This window comes from Pocillopora damicornis, chromosome 13 (genome assembly GCF_964200805.1).
Source record: "Pocillopora damicornis chromosome 13, jaPocDami1.2, whole genome shotgun sequence".
Taxonomy (NCBI): Eukaryota; Metazoa; Cnidaria; class Anthozoa; order Scleractinia; family Pocilloporidae; genus Pocillopora; species Pocillopora damicornis.
In genome coordinates, this window is record NC_142682.1 from 14431226 (window position 1) to 14449556 (window position 18331).

Genomic DNA, 18331 nt, shown 5'->3' on the forward strand with positions numbered 1-18331 from the left:
TTCATACGATTTCCTATACTAATAGTAATAATGATGGTAACAGTAATAGTAGTAACAATGACGATGATATAGTCACAAAATACGCATAATACGTAAAAATAAAATAGTTTAAGTTTAATTTTCTTAATTATTCCACAAGGAAAAGTTTTGCTTTTTATCTTTTATATCTTGTATCATTTCGTGAAGTTTAGGTTGTTTACTGGAAAATATTATTTAATGAGGCAAAGACTTATTAACAGTGACAAAAAACTACGTAATTGTACCAGGAAAATACTGTTTAAACACAAGATATGAATCAAGGAAATTTCTTAAAGTAAAGAATCGGATATACTACATGACAGTCGAAACAGAATACAAATATGTAGCTTGCTGATGTTTTCAACCTTCGCCAATAGAGCAACTTCATTTAAAACGAGATTATTGATCAAATATACTCAGTGCAAATAGTTTGCTCAATTTTTTCGAGGGTCAGTAAACCTAGGGAACTAAACCCAGAAGAAATGCTCTAGTGACAATTTCGTGTCGGGCTTTTTGCTGACGGAGTGCGCGTGTTAAGTGAACGAGCGGCACAAAAGACATGTCTTGACTTCTAAATGAAAGGAAAATTCCCTGCTAACCTCGACACTGCATGTTTCAGACCACTTTCGTATAAAAAATTTATTTCGCCTCTAGAATGTGACGAAAGTCGTGTCAATATCTTGAAATAATAATTTTGCAACAATTTTATACTAATAATTTTTCTCATCAAAACTCCTGAAAAGAACAGGAAGTAAGTGTTGGGTTTTTCATTGTTAACTCCTAGATTCCAAATAGCACTTGATTTATATTAACCTTAGACCGACGATAGCTTTTATGTCTTCATTTAAGGCTCTTGCTGTCATTACAATTCAGTTGCCTTCTTTGTTAAGGGACTCGTACACATTTTGCATATCAAACCCCCTTAGGGGCTCATACGCAGATTCTGTTTGAGACCCAAGGCTGTGCACTGAAGCATATGGTATGCCACCCTTCAGGGTCTGTACATTTTGATAATCTGGTGCTGTAAATGATGTCTGCCCATTTTGGTAAACCGGAGCTTCAACTGGTGTGTTCTTGTCCATACTTTGGTACAGAGAACAGTAACCATAGTAGTCTCCAGGGGGACTGTGCACAGCTCCACCACTACTTTTTCCTGAAGTGGATGTGGAAAAAATAACTAACTGTAAAAGTTTTCCTAGAAAAAATGATCATGGCAATTCAATGACTGTCTCTTGGTAAGTTTTAAAGTTGGTACTAATCTGGTATACTGAAGCCATACAGAATGTCCTTTTTTTCTGCCATTATTCAAGGCATTCTGCATTAAGACATTAAGTTTTGCCTCTTTTAATTGCTCACAACGTTTCTGGAGGAGTTGAAGTTCGAAAATTCTCCGTATATATTTCATGTTTCTTCCAGAAATATTTAATTATATATGTTAAAAGGTAGATTTCATATCGTGCTTCTGTTCAGTAGTAGATCATAGACGACAAAAATTTGTTAAAACCACCAAGCATTTCACCATAAAAGGAAGACGCACGGTACATCTGTTTACCATCTTGAGGTTGAGAGTAAAGTTTGGTGTATAAATTGTCTTAGGGCAAGTATAAATAGTAGTTTTCCGTTTTCAGTTAAAAATCAATTTTTCCAATTAATGGTCTAAGAATTGAGAAGATACAACAGGTTACTGTAATGTTGGACGAACTACATGAAGTGTCTCACTTTACCAATGGCTTCTCTCTAAAATGCTACCTCGCAATGTACGCAGACACTTTCCTGATGAAGTATGAAGAAACAATCACATTTTGATGATGTAGATTTAAATTTTTTGGTGTGCCAACGTAAACACAATGATAGGTATCTGAGAGTGACCACGACTCGCGTGAATAATAACATCACTGACTGTTTTCTCCTACCAACAGTTCATCGCGCAAGCTCAAAGGACTTGTGTTCACGCTAAAAGAGCGATCCCTTCCCAAGTAACAGGTGTTCTGTAATCTCGTTGTGATTACTAAATGTGTGTGAGTGAACACCACCCAAAAACACTGAGTAACAGTTATTCCTCACTAACTTACCACTATTGGTAACAAGACTTTGGTACGTTGATTGACCGGCTTGTTCACTGGAGGTTGAGACATCTTCCATTTCTCTGTCCTTTTGATTCTCAACCACTGGGTTCCCAACTAGGATAAAAATTCATTTTAAAAAATCAATTAAAACAGTTATTTCATTCATCAAAATCTATTTCAGTCTTATGATAGTTCTATAGGACACTCATTTTGGGTTCTAGGGTCTTACTATTGTGAAACTAAGGGACCGGTCATTATTTATCGCCTGGGGGGGGTCGGAGTATTTTTGTTGTCACATCGGAGCATTTACCTGATCCCCCCGTAGAGTATCTAGTTTTTTAGAGATCCCCCCTTATCGGTAGTGGAAAGTTTCATGATCCCCCCCCCCCTTTTCTCCCAGCCACCGCCAAATAACTTTTTGAATATGCAAGTGATATTTTAATAGTGGTACTTACGTCTCATGGACCTTGAACCACAACGGTAAATATTTGCTCGTCAGATACGAACTGAATTGTCGAGGAAGTGCCAATCTCAGGCTGTTCATCCAAATCCACGAAAACATAGTCATCGTCGCTCTCTGCCTCTCCACTTTCGGATTCTTCATCCTCGGACTCCACGTCATCTTCATCACTCGACAGTTCTTCTGTTATCACAGTCCTTATTCTGTCGGTAATAGTGACATCGAATGGCCTTCACTTTGTCAAGTTTCCGACCCACAGTCGTCAAACCATGCTTGTTGAGATACAGGTCTAGTTCTCTTACCCGCAACTTTTCAACTTTGCCACCCTCGATGAGGTTATCCCATTGAAAGTCCTTGTACGTTCGTTCGGCCTCTTGCCTTCTTCGCTCCTGAGCTTCTCTTGTTCTGATGTCCTTTCGGATCTCAATATCCTTCAAATGATTAACATATGCAATGACGTGCTTCTCTTCCACATTATATTTTGAGCAGAAGCTCTTCATGGTATCCTGATCGTTTCTGATACTGTCAGAATGTTCCTCGTACAGATCTTTAATACATTTTCTTGGAAGGTAATCATCTGGTGTCCTGCCCGTCGATTCCGTCTGATAGATATCCATGAAATGTCCAGGATTGTTTGAATCTGGTACAGGTTGCGGAATTCTTTCCGTTTCTGGACCGACCCATCTATTGTTAGAACACCAGGAACAGAAATTGGAACTTTCTTCTCTTGACTCTTTACAGGCATCACGACAGAATTCCATAAAAAGTTCTCCACGAATATAGTGGTCTTCCATAAACGATTCGATCTTTCGGAAGTATGCTGCACCGGGCGCTTGCTCTCTGTTTCGTTCTGATGCGACCTAAAATTCCTTTTTTTTTGGTCTGATCCCCCCCATTATGCTTGTCAATTACGGCTGATCCCCCCTAAAGGTCTTCAAAAAACCATGTGATCCCCCCCTAAATACTCCGACCCCCCCCAGGCGATAAATAATGACCGGTCCCTAAGGTACCGATCATCTTTAACATGATGCTTTCTATAGTTAATAACAGTAGTAACAAGGTGCAATCTTTGGCCGACCTGAGTGTAAAAACAGCAATAGCAACCTTTTTAGTAGTGCATTTGAAATCCATATTGATACCACACACTCACATATCTTAAACTCTCCAATCAATCCTTAGAACCTGAGGCACTTTTGCTAAGCCTTGCCTTTGTTGTAACAATTCAATTTTTACCTTTTAAAACTCCATATTTGCTTTGCCATGCCTGTCCATCAAATCTTGTTATAACATTCAATCAACACATTTCTGTCCAAGTATCCAATATGATATTCTCTCAACATCCATGCATCCCTATATGCTTCTTGTGGATTTTAACTGCAAGTTCGGCTTTTAAATATAGGCATTGATTGCAATGCTTAAAAAGGGTTAAAAAAATGGCTCGATAATATACCTTTCCAGTCCCATAAGTCTTTTACGTGTGTATCTTGCAGTTTGAGGCTCATTCGTAGTTAACTTTTGCAATCAATTGCTGATGAAAACAAAATTTACCTGCTGACTTTGTTTCTTGCTGGTTGTTTTCCCTGTGTGAGGAATTTTAGTTTCTATGATATAAGATGAATTATACACACATTTTTCGTTCTGACCATATCTTGACGTCATCTGTGATCTAACTAATCTGATGAACGACAACATGGAATCTACTGATTTGCTGAACAGATTATACTCAGAAAACACAGTTTACTTGTAAGACCAAAGTTTTTATTTCTGTTTTTTGTAATGGTACTTTACAAAAAGCGAGTGAGTGAAAAGCAAATTTATATTAGAACTGAATTTGAAACTGGCGACACACATGTATTCAAAGAGAAAATGAGTCGAGACTTGAAAAAAATATATTGAACTTACAATTTCCTTCGCCTGCAAAATACAACAAGGACGATGATTAAGATTCCAAACACAAGTGCACATCCCACTGCAATGCCAATTACGACAACAGATCCACTGTAATTTCCATTTTTTCCTGCGTAATTTTTGCCTGTGTCGTTGATAGATTCTGTCACTGAAGTTGTCTGCAAGAAATTATAATGATAATCAATGAGTTCAAGCCTCATCAATATGATATTTATTTTTATTAAAACCAACAGTTATAAGCACAGCTGCTTTTGAAATACAGACAAAACTTCGCGAGAAAGACGCTCCAAATATGAACTTCGAAGCTAAGGGGAGCACTTACAAATGGCGATGGAGAAAACACTGACCCCCAGTCCAATGGACTATCCTAAAACAGACCAAGCCATTAAGTCTTTTGTTTTCAGGACGGAATTTAGGCGATTATAAAACATTCAAAGTCCTTCCTTTGAAAAATAGCGCGAAGTCGCGTTACTTCCCCCAATATCGGTTACGAAGTAAGGTGGAAAATCGATAATATCTATTGTTTCATGCTATATAGAGATTGCCCTAGATAAATGCAATTGGCACATCTGAGATTTCTAGATTCAATAATTTACAGGTATTTTACCTTTCTCAAGATTAACCAAAAATCCTAAAAACGACGACAACTAGGAATCAACCCAATCTTTTAATAACCTTATCTTGCCTATAACTTTAACCCACAAAAATAATTAACCTCTTCCAAAAAAGGAACAAGTTTAAACCTGCCATCATCACTGTCTATTGACAATGAGAGGCTATTTGGCACACACCTTGGTGATTGGAGAAATATGTGGTGTTGTCTTTGCCACAAAACCTGGCTTCGTCAGTGACTTGTCATTCAAACCATCAGTAACGTCTGAAAAACCATTATGCAGTACACATTTGCCAATGATGGCTCACAAATATCGAAGTTTTCATACCATTTTTTGCATACCTGCTCAATTGATTCGTGCTTTGAATGACTGGCCCACACAGAGTAGATTATCCCCATTTCTCTAAGCTAACATCGCCACTTCCCTTTACGAGTGAGATACTCCTGTCCCTTGAATCTAATCTATCCTCCCTTGGAAAAGTGTTGTTTGACTACCTGCTGAGGTTTTTGTTTTCGAGACTACTACCACAAAATAGCTAAACCTTTGTATTGTTCAATCCCCTGCACAACTATTCGTTGGAATTCTAAGATTATCACCCCTTGAAACAATCACCACTCCAAAACACTGAGAACTTTGAAGATGCACTTAGTAACCATGTCACCCGGTTTTACTCCGTGCACCAGCCACCAAATAATAGCCAGCAGGAAACAAGTGAATGCCTAACGGACACAGCCGTCTATTCTGTCAGTGTTTCCTGCTGTTTTTCTTTCTTCTTCTTGATTCTTTTTTTTTTTTTAATTTTTTTAGTTTTAATCAATCTTTTGAGGCATGTATAAAAAAAAAGTTGAGCTTTGAAACTATTCCATATCACAACAGGAATTTTACCGCTTTGTATTATCGAAGTTGACCTATAATGTTTCAGAAACAAGTAGTTGGTTGGTAAAAAGGCTGGCTGGTTGTAACTCTAAAAAGCACTGTTTATACTTTTGTGAGGTTACTGAGGCTAAAAATTATTTAAATTTAAAGGAAACTATAACTCACAAGTGATCTGCCCTGAGGACTTGAAAATCAGGCAAGCAGTCTTGGGTGGTCGAGATGCAGATGCTGAATAACTACAATTGATCACTACCCGAACAATTCTTCCTGACAGGATCTTGTCAGTACCATTATTCACCCACTTCAGGATTTAAAGAAAAATGAGCAAGAAACAAATTTATTAACACAAGCTGTGAAAATAACACCAGAAGTCGAAGTTAATGCCAAAAATTGAATATAACCAGTTGATCCAAGAAAACATTGTTCCAATGCTTTTCTTAGAAAAAAAAATCCAATCCAGCAATTAAGAACCATTTTTAGCTTCGCAAAGATCGCAGACATATTCCAATTCTTTAAAGACTTCCAAGAGATTATAATATATTCTCGGGAGACCTCATGCACATTAACTCATGCAGTTTCAAAATTGACGTACTGGCCCATAGGGTCTGATGCAAATTTGAACCCTTCAGCAGTTTTTTACATGTGAATATGAGAAGTAGGCTAAGAGCTATCAGGCTAGGGTCAGGTTGGATTGGAGGCTGCTGATAATAAATAAATATTTCTGAGCTCCTGACCTGCATGCTTTTATCCCTATAAAAAACATGGATACAAAACCTTGAAAACAAGTTTTCCTTGTGCTCTTTCCACTTTGAAGATTTTTGGATATACCCGCGCCCACTTGTTTTCCAGTTGATAATCAAGATATGCTGTTCTCCCGGGAACAACTTGACAGGCTTGATAGTTGACAGCTGACCCAATTTCCACCCCTCCTTCATTTGACAGGTCAAGAGATTTCAGGAAAAAGGGCCACTCGAAGAAACGGGAGCAAACTGCCAAAAATGCAACCCAAAATATTTTGATCAATCACTTTGCGGAAAAAGTAGCTCTTACTACAAAATCACCATTAGAGTTTGTGTTAGGTTCTGAGGGGGCAGTGTCGAATCGAGTTGTCCACTTCTGGAAATGAGTAATCAAGAAAACTACTTCCATTGTAATTCATTGACCGGTTTTCTGTTCTTCCGTAACCTGTTTGTTCTATATTGTTGTATAAGAATATAATTGAATATCGTCAAAGAAGTGAGTCTTTATGCACAAAGACGAAGCTTAGAATCTATCAGAGCTGCGTATTGTCAACTCTCCTTTACGGCTCGGAATGCTGGCGAATGACAGAACAGGACCTCTCAAAACTAACATCCTTCCACACAGCTAACCTCAGGAAGATTCTGAGAATTTTCTGGCCTCAGAAAGTATCAAACGACCAGCTACAGAGGCAAACCAAGCAAGAGGATATTCGTACACTTGTCAACAGGAGAAGATGGAGGTGGATCGGTCATGTGATGCGGAAGGCCAGTAACAACATAGCCAGAATTGCAATGCACTGGACACCTGAAGGCAAACGAAGCAAAGGGCGCCCGAAAACAACTTGGCGCAGGACAGTAGAGAAGAGACTAAGGGGGCTCAATTACAACTGGAGCACCATTAAAAAACTGTCTAAAGATAGACAGGGTTGGAAGGATTTCGTTGCTGCCCTATGTGCCACACAGGCATGATGGGTAGTAAGTAATTAAGTAAGTAAAGAAGTGAGTATACAGAGCTTTAATTCCAGTTTTTTAGCTCGCACTCCGTAAGTATTGATCGTCTGTCCAGTTTCGCAATAGAAGTATGTATTACTTTTTTTTAAGCTCGAATAGTCTTGCGATAAATAGATTATTGGATTGATTTAGCCCTGCTGGATTCAGCGTCTGCTTATGGAAACATAGAGCAATTTAAACCTCTTACCTACATTCACTAATTTTCCATGTATGGTTCATTAATAGTTAAAGCAAGCATCCAATGAAATTACTCACCAGTATTGTCACTGCACCCGTATACTTCAAATCTGAGACACCTATGCCCTGCTGTGTTATAGTCTTTAGGATATATTCTGAGGAATCTTGTTTCAAATGTCCCCCTGAAGTAGGTGTATTTTACAGTGTCTGTGTCACTATTTCCAGTAAATGTCTGAAAGTGAACATTTGTTTGAACATTTAAGAGCCTAAATGTTTTGATATCCTCATGATATCATCTTTAAGTGAAAAATAATAAGAAAGACAGTTCAGTTAACGTTTGTGAACAAAGAGTCAACTTCCGTTCCGTGGAGAACATTGCAACTAATAATTTGAACCTTGCATTGAATTGTCTGTTTCTCATTTTTTCTATTGGATAACGATATCACGCGGATGTGAAAGTATAATCCAGTTTTAATATTGTCGTTATAACTTTCAAGAAAATAGTTATCAACAGCAGTCCCCGCAGTACAGGAAATTTGCAATATATCGAAACGACAAAAACCAAAGAGGAGAAGATGATAATAATTGTAATTTTCGAAAATTTCAAATTAATATACAAGGAAATCCATCATGGCAATCATTACTGCGAGGATCACTTTCATATTCATGGCAAATTGTGTTTGTCAATTTTGAAGGTTGTCTAAAGTAAATGAAATATTTTGTAAGCCCTTAAAACAGGATGACGTTTTTAGACACCCTTTTCGAGGCAAAGGCATTAATGATCATCTCGTCATGTACTGCCTATGCAAGAATGGATATTCACATGTATCTTAGTCAAATATGTATTACCTTTTTGCGACCATTTTCATCTTGGTAATCAGACCATGTTACACCATCATAACTGTACGCCATCTCATATGTTTTGACATAGTTACTAAACACTCCTCGGTATCCTTGAGTTGCAAGGGCTGAGACATGCCTGACCTCCAATAAGTCGATCTCAAAAAATTGCTGACTGCTGGAGCACCAGGCCTTATCATTATTCAGTCTTCCCTCCGAAGGAACAAAACCTCCAAAACTATCTGACCCACGTAATTGGGAATTACTGATTTTCCTACTTTCCAAACCAAGCGCTTCTGAGCAATCTACAAAGTAACCAGAGGTTTAAATTAATTCAGTATAATCAAGACTTTGCGATTTCAGTAATCTTTAATTAATAAGGTAAGCATGTTGGCAGAGAGAATCTTTAAGTTGGCCTCCCACGCAGTCGTGACGGTGACACCCAAGAGAAGTACTATTTCAAAACACGAGTGCTAGGGTTAGGGTTAGGCCACAGGTACGAGGTTGATAATTTTTTTTCCCTTGACCATTTCATTTCCCCCATTTTTTCATTTATGAAATCTGTTCATCTATGAACAAACGTTGTTCTCAGTAAAATGGTAAGTTCTGAATCGAGGCAACACAGGAGACATTAGGTTACTAGGTTGGGGTAAAATTTTCCACTCTTCAAGGCGGCCTGAAGCGACTTTAGAACGTTAGGATCATATGTTGTTAAACCAAATATTTGCCCTATGTTTTTTTTAATAAATGTTAAGAAGAAGAAGAGAAGATTATTTTATGGATACCACGAGATTTTGAGAAATCTTTACGATAGGACTCGACTTGAATTCAAAAGATCACCCTCGATCCGCCATATTGGGCGCAATCAAGTGCACTTTCCCGTTTCTTTTTTTTGCCAAGCAAAAATAACTGGGACTTTTTTATATCCATTTCGTGATTTGAACCCTAGAACAAGACCTCATGCTAAAATTCAGCCAAACTGATGCAATGATGTGGCCGTTGAAAGTTTGAAAGTTACCGATTTAACAATGCCTCCGCATTTCAACTGTTAGCGTATCAAGAAAAGCGCAGATCAACTTTGATTACAATAAACTTTGTTAAATCAATAAAAATGACCATATATGGTCACTTTGGGACAATGGCGGAAACAGCTATAAAATACACTTGGAATTTTTCAAAATTTCCGTTCATCATACGAGCGGTAAAATAAATTTAACCCATCGGCAAAACTAACGGAAAGACAAATCCTCCCCGTGGGGGGTGACACTGGTAGAATTTTTTTTTTCAGAATGCAAATAGTCACGTTGGAATGGATGGTGGGGCGACTGTCGCTTTCATAACTGAAGTAAAGAGATGCCACTGTTTTTTCCTTTATATTGCTTAATTGCTCCTCCAAGATCACGGCCTGGAAACGAACATTCACGTTGCAGAAACACTCTTAATGACGAATATAAGAATTAATTGAACGCACTTCAATAATCTATGATTATCACTAGTTTATTCTTCTAGCCCCGGTTGTTCGAAGGAAAAAACGATATCCACCTGATAAATCTGCCTTCCAGTGTATAGCGCAGTATGTTTTGTTACACGTATCCATTGGATAGCGCTATCTGCCCTTTGAACACTTAAACACTCGCTTTCTTCATTCATTTCTTCAAATCATTTTTACTTACTTCCAAACAGAGATGTTTTTATACTTGCTGTATCACCACAACTTCCTATTAGTGGGAGGAAGGTAGCAGTGTCGGCCTTACATGAACAGGTGCACTGTGCGGTGTTGTTCACCCAAGCAGAGGAGTTTTCACAAACGTCTTGTGGGCACTTGAAGCCAGTTTTGTAAATAACCTTGAATACGTCGTTGTCGGTCCTCTCGCTCCTGGTAATAATATACTTTTCAACGCCATCCGCACGTAAGGTACTTTGTATCGGAACAAAGTGGTGACTAGCTGGGCAAAACATTAAAACAACGATTCTCATGAAAGAGTTCAGGGTAACCGCCGCCGTCGATGTCATGTTTCTTTACGCAAATTATGCACCACAGCTAACTCTTCGATTATATTGAAATTGATATACGTATAAACTGAGCGTGATTTCGAAAGCAAGAATAAGCTCCGACCTCTGCTTGAGAGGTCGGAAGATTTAGATTTATAAACCGTTGCAACTTCCTGTCCAAACATCCTATGACGTCAAAGAGGGGTTACTCCCGAGAGAGATAAAAATTGTTTGTCAAAATTTTACGCTTCGAATAATTCTGAGAAATTTCAGGCCAGCTTGTAGAAAAAGGGCGATTAAATAGGGGTTTATAGAAACAGAAAAGCTCCTTTTGACGTAAGAACGATCGACAACGTGCAGTACGAACAGATAAAGAATTTGGAGTTGAATACGCAACCAGGATGCGTGTGGATTTATTTTCTGTTTGTTGTACATTGAAGCTGTGTTTTCATTTATTTTAGGATTTTAATCCGTAGGAATGCGATGAGCTCGTGGCCAAAAGTCTTTCAGTGTTGTATCTGCTCGACTGCTGTCGTGCCTTTGCTGGAAAATTACCCGGATTTCGACGAGAACAGGATGGTTTGTTAAATTCACGGCCGGATACGTTGTTCTCCGCATGATTCATCCTATGCAGATTACGTTTGTTTATCTTGTTTTTTTAGGCCCGTGGTTGTCGCCGTTAGTACTTCCCTTCAATTCGGTTCCGCGGGGAAGTTTGATTCAAGGAAGGAAACAATATCTGTGGCGAATGTTATCGGATTGAGCACTGCAGATGGTTCGACTGCGGTTCTGGAAGCAGTCAATCATTTTATGATGGTTGTAATGGCTCCTATGATAGGCAAGAATATTTATGGCGTGCTCTTAGATTTGTAGTCAAAAAAAAATCCAAGTGAGAAAACGTTGGAGTAGCTGCGCATCTTGCCAGCAACACGGCTCCACCCCTCCCATAGACCTGCCCTTGTGGCATCCTCGCGATTCTAGAAACTTTTGAGACCATTGCATAGTAATAGTTTTTTTCTCTGACCATAAGGAGGGTAGCAAAGGGGGAATACCATTTCCTTTAAACAATAGTTACAAAGATTCTTTTATGTTTGTGCAATCTCATTACCTGTTTGCTGGATACTGTATGAATATTATAGGAGAAGTTCCATATCAATTACTTCTGGGAGTTTTAAGGGTTAACCGTGACGGGCTAACATCCTGTTCAGAGGGCTTTTTTTTTTAGCTGATTTTCACGACCAGCTGTGGTGCACGATTATTATTCAGAATTACCTCCTGCTATAATCAAATCAAAGTCCCCTGGGGTAGAGGGTGGGTGAGTGTTGACAGCACAGGACTAGGGAAGGTTTGAAAAATAATTTAATTGGAGTGACCAGTTATGGTCAAGCAAACTTCTTTAAAGATACAATAATTGTGATAAGGCTAGACAACTAATAATAATTCTTTCTTCTAAGAAGATCATTTGAGAGAGTAAAACTTGTGTAAAACTAGGGAGCCAAAACTAGGGAGTTTTTCATTGTTTTCATTAAGCATTCATTCTTGAAGGCAGAACACCATAATGGCTGATAGACTATCATAGCTGAGTACAAAAAATAAAAAAAAGAAAAACCTGTAGAATAAAAATACTACTTAATTAAGTAAACAGTAGAAAAAAGAAACAGCAACAAAATAACTTTCTCTTCAGTGAAAGTAGAAAATGCTGGAGAAAACACTTGGAGAAATATAATAAAAGTTAATTTTGACTTTGTTAATGAAGCAGTGCACATTCAGCCCCACCACAACCCTTTAACTCCCAAGATCTCATGAGTAATTTTTTTTAACTGTCGGCCAAATAGTTCTTGTGATGTTAACTTAGAGAATTTGGTATTGGATCAACTAATATTCCCCTAATTAATATTTTTCTTTAATCTCATCACTTGTCTGCTTGATATTGTATTGATATTGTCAGGAGAAATTCTGTTTTTGTCACTCATGGGAATTAAAGGGTTAATAATGACCCTGATTTCTATGTCCTTACCTACCCCACCCCACTTCCCAGGTTTTAAAAAATTTTTTCTATCTCTGTTTTATCATACGTACAAGTTGCTCCTTTATGTAAAAACACTTGGGATTTCTTTAGCTCCCTTTTAGTTTAGTTTTCGTTTCTCCGTTTGAGTGTACAAAGCAAACCCCCTTTGGGCCTCAGTGTCAAGTTCTCCTCATATTTTATCTCATCTTGTCCAGGACAGAGACTCAACTCAAACTGCTGTAGAAGTCTCGCCATAAGCACTCGGGCCTCAAACTGTGCAAAGGTTTGTCCAATACAAGTGCGTGGGCCAAATGAGAAAGGGAAGTACACAGACTGTGGAATTGCATCTTTGGTCTCGGGTGAAAATCTGTCAGGATTAAATTTATATGGGTCTTTCCATGAGTCTGGGTGGTGGTGCATTACAAAATTACTCATGTTTATTGTTGTGCCAGGAGGGAAGATGTAGCCACCAATGTCTTCATCTTTTGCGGTTGTTCGATTTGTTCCCCCAGCAGGGGGATGGAGTCGTAATCCTTCTTTGAGTGTCTGACTTAAGAACTGGAGGTTTCCAAGATCTTTATATTCAACAAACTGACGTGAACCAAGGACAGCTCTAATCTCTTGATTTACTCTGCAAATGATAAAAATAAAATTGACTATATGCTTTATTTTAAGGGGAACAATCACTAAATATTCAGTAATGTGTTTTAGATCTTTGCTACTAGAATATACTAAAACAGTGTATTGTGTTGATTGTCTACTCTACCTCCAAAAATCCTTTGCTAATCACAACCTATGCCAGATTTGTGCCCAAAAAATATTGTAATTTTTGCAGGAATAAATGAATTCAACTCATCTTTTTGTGCTATATTATCTCACTGCTTAAGTATATATTGAAACAACTATTCAATCCCACTTCCATGAATAGTTGTTAAATATGCCACTTCAAATGGTTTTGTAATTTTTGCCTCTCTTTTCTAGAATGGTAACAGTAGTGAAATGCACCCTGCACTGTGTATAATAAAAGAAGTGACTTATTGTAAGTATACTTAAAAACAGGTTTTAAGGGTTAGTTTATGGTCCACACCAGCCAGTTTGCTCCATATAACTTATTTATCTTGTGTTAATTGTACCTCATGTACCTCAAAAGTACCTCTGTCAGAAAGTCTATGTAACAGTCACACACTAATGATGCAAAACTTACAGTTGTAACTTACTATTTCATACCTCTCCTCAATATCAGGATGCCTCAGTAGCTCGTGGAGAGTAAATGACAGCTGGTTGGATGTAGTTTCCTGACCTATCATTGAGACATTATCACTTATTAAAAAAAAATATACACACTGTCCATGAATGATTTGTACTGTTGTGCAGTTGAGTATCAATGTAGGTCTATGCATTTCTAAGAGGATCTGTTCTATTACTTGCAGAGCTATGTGGCCATGGAAGCTTTCCTGAAAGTGCTTCCAGAATGTGGAAAGTTTTATGTGATGCTACCAGTAAACACAAACAGCCAATAGGAATTTCTGTATTTTCAAATTTTGTTTATGTCTTAATATTCTCTAAAAAGTAAAACCTTGATATGAACCCAAGTGGCCCATGAGGCTGGTGCTTAACTTCGGTTTTCTTAGCATGAAGCGGCTAGGAGTATTGCTACTCCCCCTACGACTGGATGGGATGCTAGTCCATCACAGGGTTACCCCCAGCACATTTTGCTGGTACCCATTTGTACACCTGGGAGAAGAGAAGCACTGTGAGAGTAAAGTGTCTTGCATAAGAACACAACACAATGATCCCGGCCAGGGCTCAAACCTGGACCACCCGATCTGGAGTCAAATGCACTAACCGTGAGGCCATTGCACTTCAACTTGATATTCTCTAATTACAGTTTATTATCTTTAAGGCAAGGAAAATGTGGTGGACTGATGGTTAGTGCGCTGGACTGTGGGTCAGGTTGAGTTCTTGGGCAAAATACTTCACTCTTTCAATACCTCTCTCCACCCAGGAGTATAAATGGGTAATGGCAAATTGTTAGGGAAGCCTGATGAAATGCTGAAGAAACCTTGCCACGGATTACCATCCCATCCAGGGGGGAGAAGTCATGCTCCTAGTTGCATCATTCAAGGGAAACTGGGATAAGCTCCAACCAGATGGACTTCTTGACTCAAGTACAGAATTTAACTTGTTACGTTTAAGATGCGCTCTTCATTCCTGTTGGATCCACATAATTTTTCTAGTTACACCCTTTAATCCCAAGGAATGTGTAGCATTTAAATCATTGGACAGTATCCCCACTGAATCAAATGTTTAGGTCTTAGGACTTTAGGAGATGGTCATTAATTTAAAGACCTCTTGCTAATTCTCTTAGTTACAACCATATGAAATGTAAAAAAAACATTTGAAGGAATATGCAAACTTATAAGGTGTACCAGTGGATAATTAAGGCAGCTATTCACCCACCTGCCACAAAAAATGTGAAAAACTCATCGACCATATCTTCAATTGTAATACTTGGTTCTTTTGCTTTGACACTCAAGATATGTGCAAGGATATCAGGTGGTGTATCTTCTCCTTGTGAAATAGCCTCTTGACGTTCAAGAATGACCTTCTTTCCAAAATCACGGATGAATTTGCCTGCTTTGATCACACTCCTTTGATAAGGAAATGTTGTTACAGATATCCTCCAAAACGGCATCCGTAAACAATCTTGCATCCCTTTGAGAGATTTTGAAATAGATAATGGGAATGGACTGTTGGCATCTTGGACTGCATCGAGATCCACATTGAATGCAACCTGATTTTGATTTTAGAGAAAATGTTTGTTAGGCCTTATATATATTATGAGCACAATCTTTTGGAAATTGTATTGGCTCAGAAAAATGCCTAATGAGGCTCAAGAATTTGGAGCAACCCCAAGGGATGAATGATTTACTGATTTATAACTAGGTACCTGTGGTCATCTTAATTTGTGGTAGACTACTCCATCCACAATAGAAAAAAAGGGTTCCTTCTATCTATGCTTCCTCATGCACTTGTGTTCAACCAGACTGATTAAGTCACCTGCAGTACTTTTTAAAACTCATCGGTTAGCTTTGAGAGGAGTTGCCTTTGAAACAAGAATCAGTTGAATGATTCATCAATTCAATCTTCTACGTTTTACAGAGAAACAGGAATAAAGCAGCAGTGACTGAGTACTGTGCAAATTCCTTGGCAAGATTTCCTTAACTCTTTAACCCTTTAACTCCCAGAAGTGATCAACAAAAAACTTCTCCCTACAATATCCATACATTCTTCAGCAAACAAGTAATGAGAATATTCAAACTTATCAGGTAGAAGCTGCTACCTTGATCTATCACCAAGTTCTCATAACTAATTTACAAGGAAATATGTAGCTGTTACAGGGGAGAATTATTACAACCAGATCTTGGGAGTTAAAGGGTTAACCTCTAAGAGTGATTAGCATCTAATTTCTTTTCACAATATCACCTCTGAATCACACATTGTCATGAGAATAAAGGAAATAATCACCAACTAAAGAAACTCTTGATTGTTCGACAAATTCTCCTTGTCAGCACCTTATGAAGTGTACAGAGAACAGTATGGAGAATATGAATTCTTTTGTTAAGGTGTAAAGGGTTAAAACCCCATACTTTCATACTCTGCCTACAGTTCTTTAACAGAAACAATAGATATATTAAACCAATATTTAAACCAAAATCAGAAATTTTTGAAGTGGCATGAATTTGTCACAAAATTTAATTTAAATGTGCCTTTCATCACATACTATGGCTTGGTCAACGCAATCCCAAAAGACTGGAAAGCTATTCTTACAAACCCTATTCCAAACGTCACACACGCGAACACTACTGTAAACAGTCTAAGAACCAGGTCTATTTACTCTTCTCTTTTAAACACCGTCTTTGTTCCTCCCACTGCCGAAACCAAAATTCTACGGAAAAATTCACCATGGATTTACATCAAATACCATCAAGAACGTTTATCTTATGCCATTTAAAGTTACAAACGAAGTTAAAATAATAATGTTTCAGTATAAAATGATTCATAACGTGCTTCCAACTCGCGCCACTCTTTACCGAGACGGCATTTCAGAGAGCCCCTTATGCAACCTATGCAATACAGAAAAACAAACGTTGCATCACCTATTAATAAACTGCACACTAATACTCGACTTCTGGATTCTGTTTCAAGACTGGTGGCACCAAAAAACAAATGAAACAATAACGTTATCCACAAGTCATATACTCTATGGCTGGCATTATAGGACAAAGCATTGGCAAGTCCTAAATTATTGCCTATTGTTAGCCAAATATCACATTTTCTGCACAAGCCTTTGTGGAGACATCTTAGATTTTCAAATCTTCCTACTGTTCATCACGGGAAAACTTGAAATCCTAAAAGAGATCGCGACCGCAAAAAAAGAACTTCCAAAATTTTATCGCACGTGGGCTTTTTTACTTTAATTTTTCATACTGCTGTTGTTTTTAGGTTAGACTTATACTTAACTTTGTATCCTGACCTGTATGTTTACTTGTGATTGTATTTTAATTGAAAAGAACTTTGTAAACACGCCAACCATAAATTAAATTAATGTTCATAGTATTGTAATACATGTATCGTAATGTAGTGTATGCATAATTTGTGTAAGTATAAGTATCAGTAGTGTTAGTAGCAAGTACAATGTAAGTGTAATTAATGCTGTAAGTAGTATAAGTGATCGTCTTGTAAATAAAATTGTTTAAAAAAAAAAAAAAAAAAAAACAGAAACAATAGATGCCTTTGGGAATAAGACTATGGTCAAGAATAGAATGAGCTTCGATGGAAACCGTTCCAATTCCTTTAGCAAGTACATTTATTCGTAATTACCCACCTTTCCGATGACATCTAGAGTAACTCTTGCAAACTCATCCGCCATGTCCACTATAGTTTTTCCGTCAGCCATTTTATCTAACTTTTCCAGAAATAAGTCACAGCTTTCGTTAAACGAAGTCATCAAATTCATCAAGTATTTTCGATGAAATGCTGGATTTAAGAGTGCTCTTCGCTTCTGCCAAGCATCATGGTCCACTTGAGTTAATAATCCACGTCCCATCATACGATAGCCAAACGGGTATCCGACATTTATGTATCCAAAAGGATTTTTCGGCAGATTAAGTGTAATTAAACATTTCCGGATGAGTTCAGGATCTGACACAAATGTGATTGGCCTATGAAAAATCCATAAGAGAATTACTGGACCGTGAATTCGGTTGAGTTCGATGACCATTTCGGGAAAAATTTGTCCTTTCGCTATCCCGCGCTTGATATAAGGCAAGTTACCAGTGAAAAAGCTGTCCCGTTTTGGCCCAGGAAAATGACTATACTTCCAATGGAGGTATGCCAAGTAAATCGAAAAGGCTGAGAAGAGGATCGCAAGTAAAGCTGCAATCGAGATTACTGACCATAACATCACAGTACCAATCGTCGCCATGATGTTCGGAAACAGTAACCCTTTCCAACCTCTCCTCGGTTACGTTGATAAAAGCAAAAATCTGCCCCAGGCCTCACCTCGTATAGACAGGCTAGGACGTGCTTACACAGTCGTCTCGTCAGTTTGATGGGTT

General features: G+C 38.0%; 2 protein-coding genes and 1 pseudogene across 3 annotated transcripts; 1 reads left to right on the plus strand and 2 right to left on the minus strand.

Annotated features, from left to right (window-relative positions):
• Positions 1-93: 93 nt before the first annotated feature.
• On the minus strand, positions 94-10851 carry LOC113680511 (uncharacterized). Of its 2 annotated transcripts, none has more exons than XR_016182377.1 (10): positions 10384-10851; positions 8720-9015; positions 7949-8102; positions 6717-6931; positions 6108-6243; positions 5244-5329; positions 4447-4610; positions 3778-4124; positions 2091-2198; positions 94-1171 (listed from the first exon to the last, which is right to left on the minus strand). XR_016182377.1 is itself a non-coding variant. In XM_089191793.1 (10 exons), exons 1-10 carry the CDS (start codon positions 10721-10723, stop codon positions 888-890), a joined length of 1815 nt encoding a protein of 604 aa, XP_089047919.1. In that variant the 5' UTR covers positions 10724-10839; the 3' UTR covers positions 94-887. The 2 variants fall into 2 exon arrangements, 1 of the variants encoding a protein (XP_089047919.1); XM_089191793.1 differs by having other exon boundaries at positions 4093-4124; positions 10384-10839.
• Positions 10852-12046: 1195 nt separating this feature from the next.
• On the minus strand, positions 12047-18248 carry LOC113680387 (cholesterol 24-hydroxylase). Its single transcript, XM_027197417.2, has 4 exons — positions 17599-18248; positions 15171-15504; positions 13938-14010; positions 12047-13341 (listed from the first exon to the last, which is right to left on the minus strand). The coding sequence occupies exons 1-4, from the start codon at positions 18196-18198 to the stop codon at positions 12834-12836; spliced, it is 1515 nt and encodes a 504-aa protein (XP_027053218.2). The 5' UTR covers positions 18199-18248; the 3' UTR covers positions 12047-12833.
• On the plus strand, positions 15737-17329 carry LOC149035623 (uncharacterized; annotated as a pseudogene).
• Positions 18249-18331: the final 83 nt, after the last annotated feature.

Excerpts from the sequence above, each read along its gene's own strand:
- LOC113680511 (XM_089191793.1), bottom strand. The coding sequence starts at position 10,723 with ATGACATCGACGGCGGCGGTTACCCTGAACTCTTTCATGAGAATCGTT. Across the intron at positions 4,125-4,446 it reads TTTTGCAGGCGAAGGAAATT|GGAAAACAACCAGCAAGAAA; the intron begins GTAAGTTCAATA and ends TTCCTCACACAG. Across the intron at positions 1,172-2,090 it reads AAGTCTTGTTACCAATAGTG|GAAAAAGTAGTGGTGGAGCT; the intron begins GTAAGTTAGTGA and ends CATCCACTTCAG.
- LOC113680387 (XM_027197417.2), bottom strand. The coding sequence starts at position 18,198 with ATGGCGACGATTGGTACTGTGATGTTATGGTCAGTAATCTCGATTGCA. Across the intron at positions 15,505-17,598 it reads CTCTAGATGTCATCGGAAAG|GTTGCATTCAATGTGGATCT; the intron begins GTGGGTAATTAC and ends AATCAAAATCAG. Across the intron at positions 13,342-13,937 it reads CATCCTGATATTGAGGAGAG|AGTAAATCAAGAGATTAGAG; the intron begins GTATGAAATAGT and ends TATCATTTGCAG.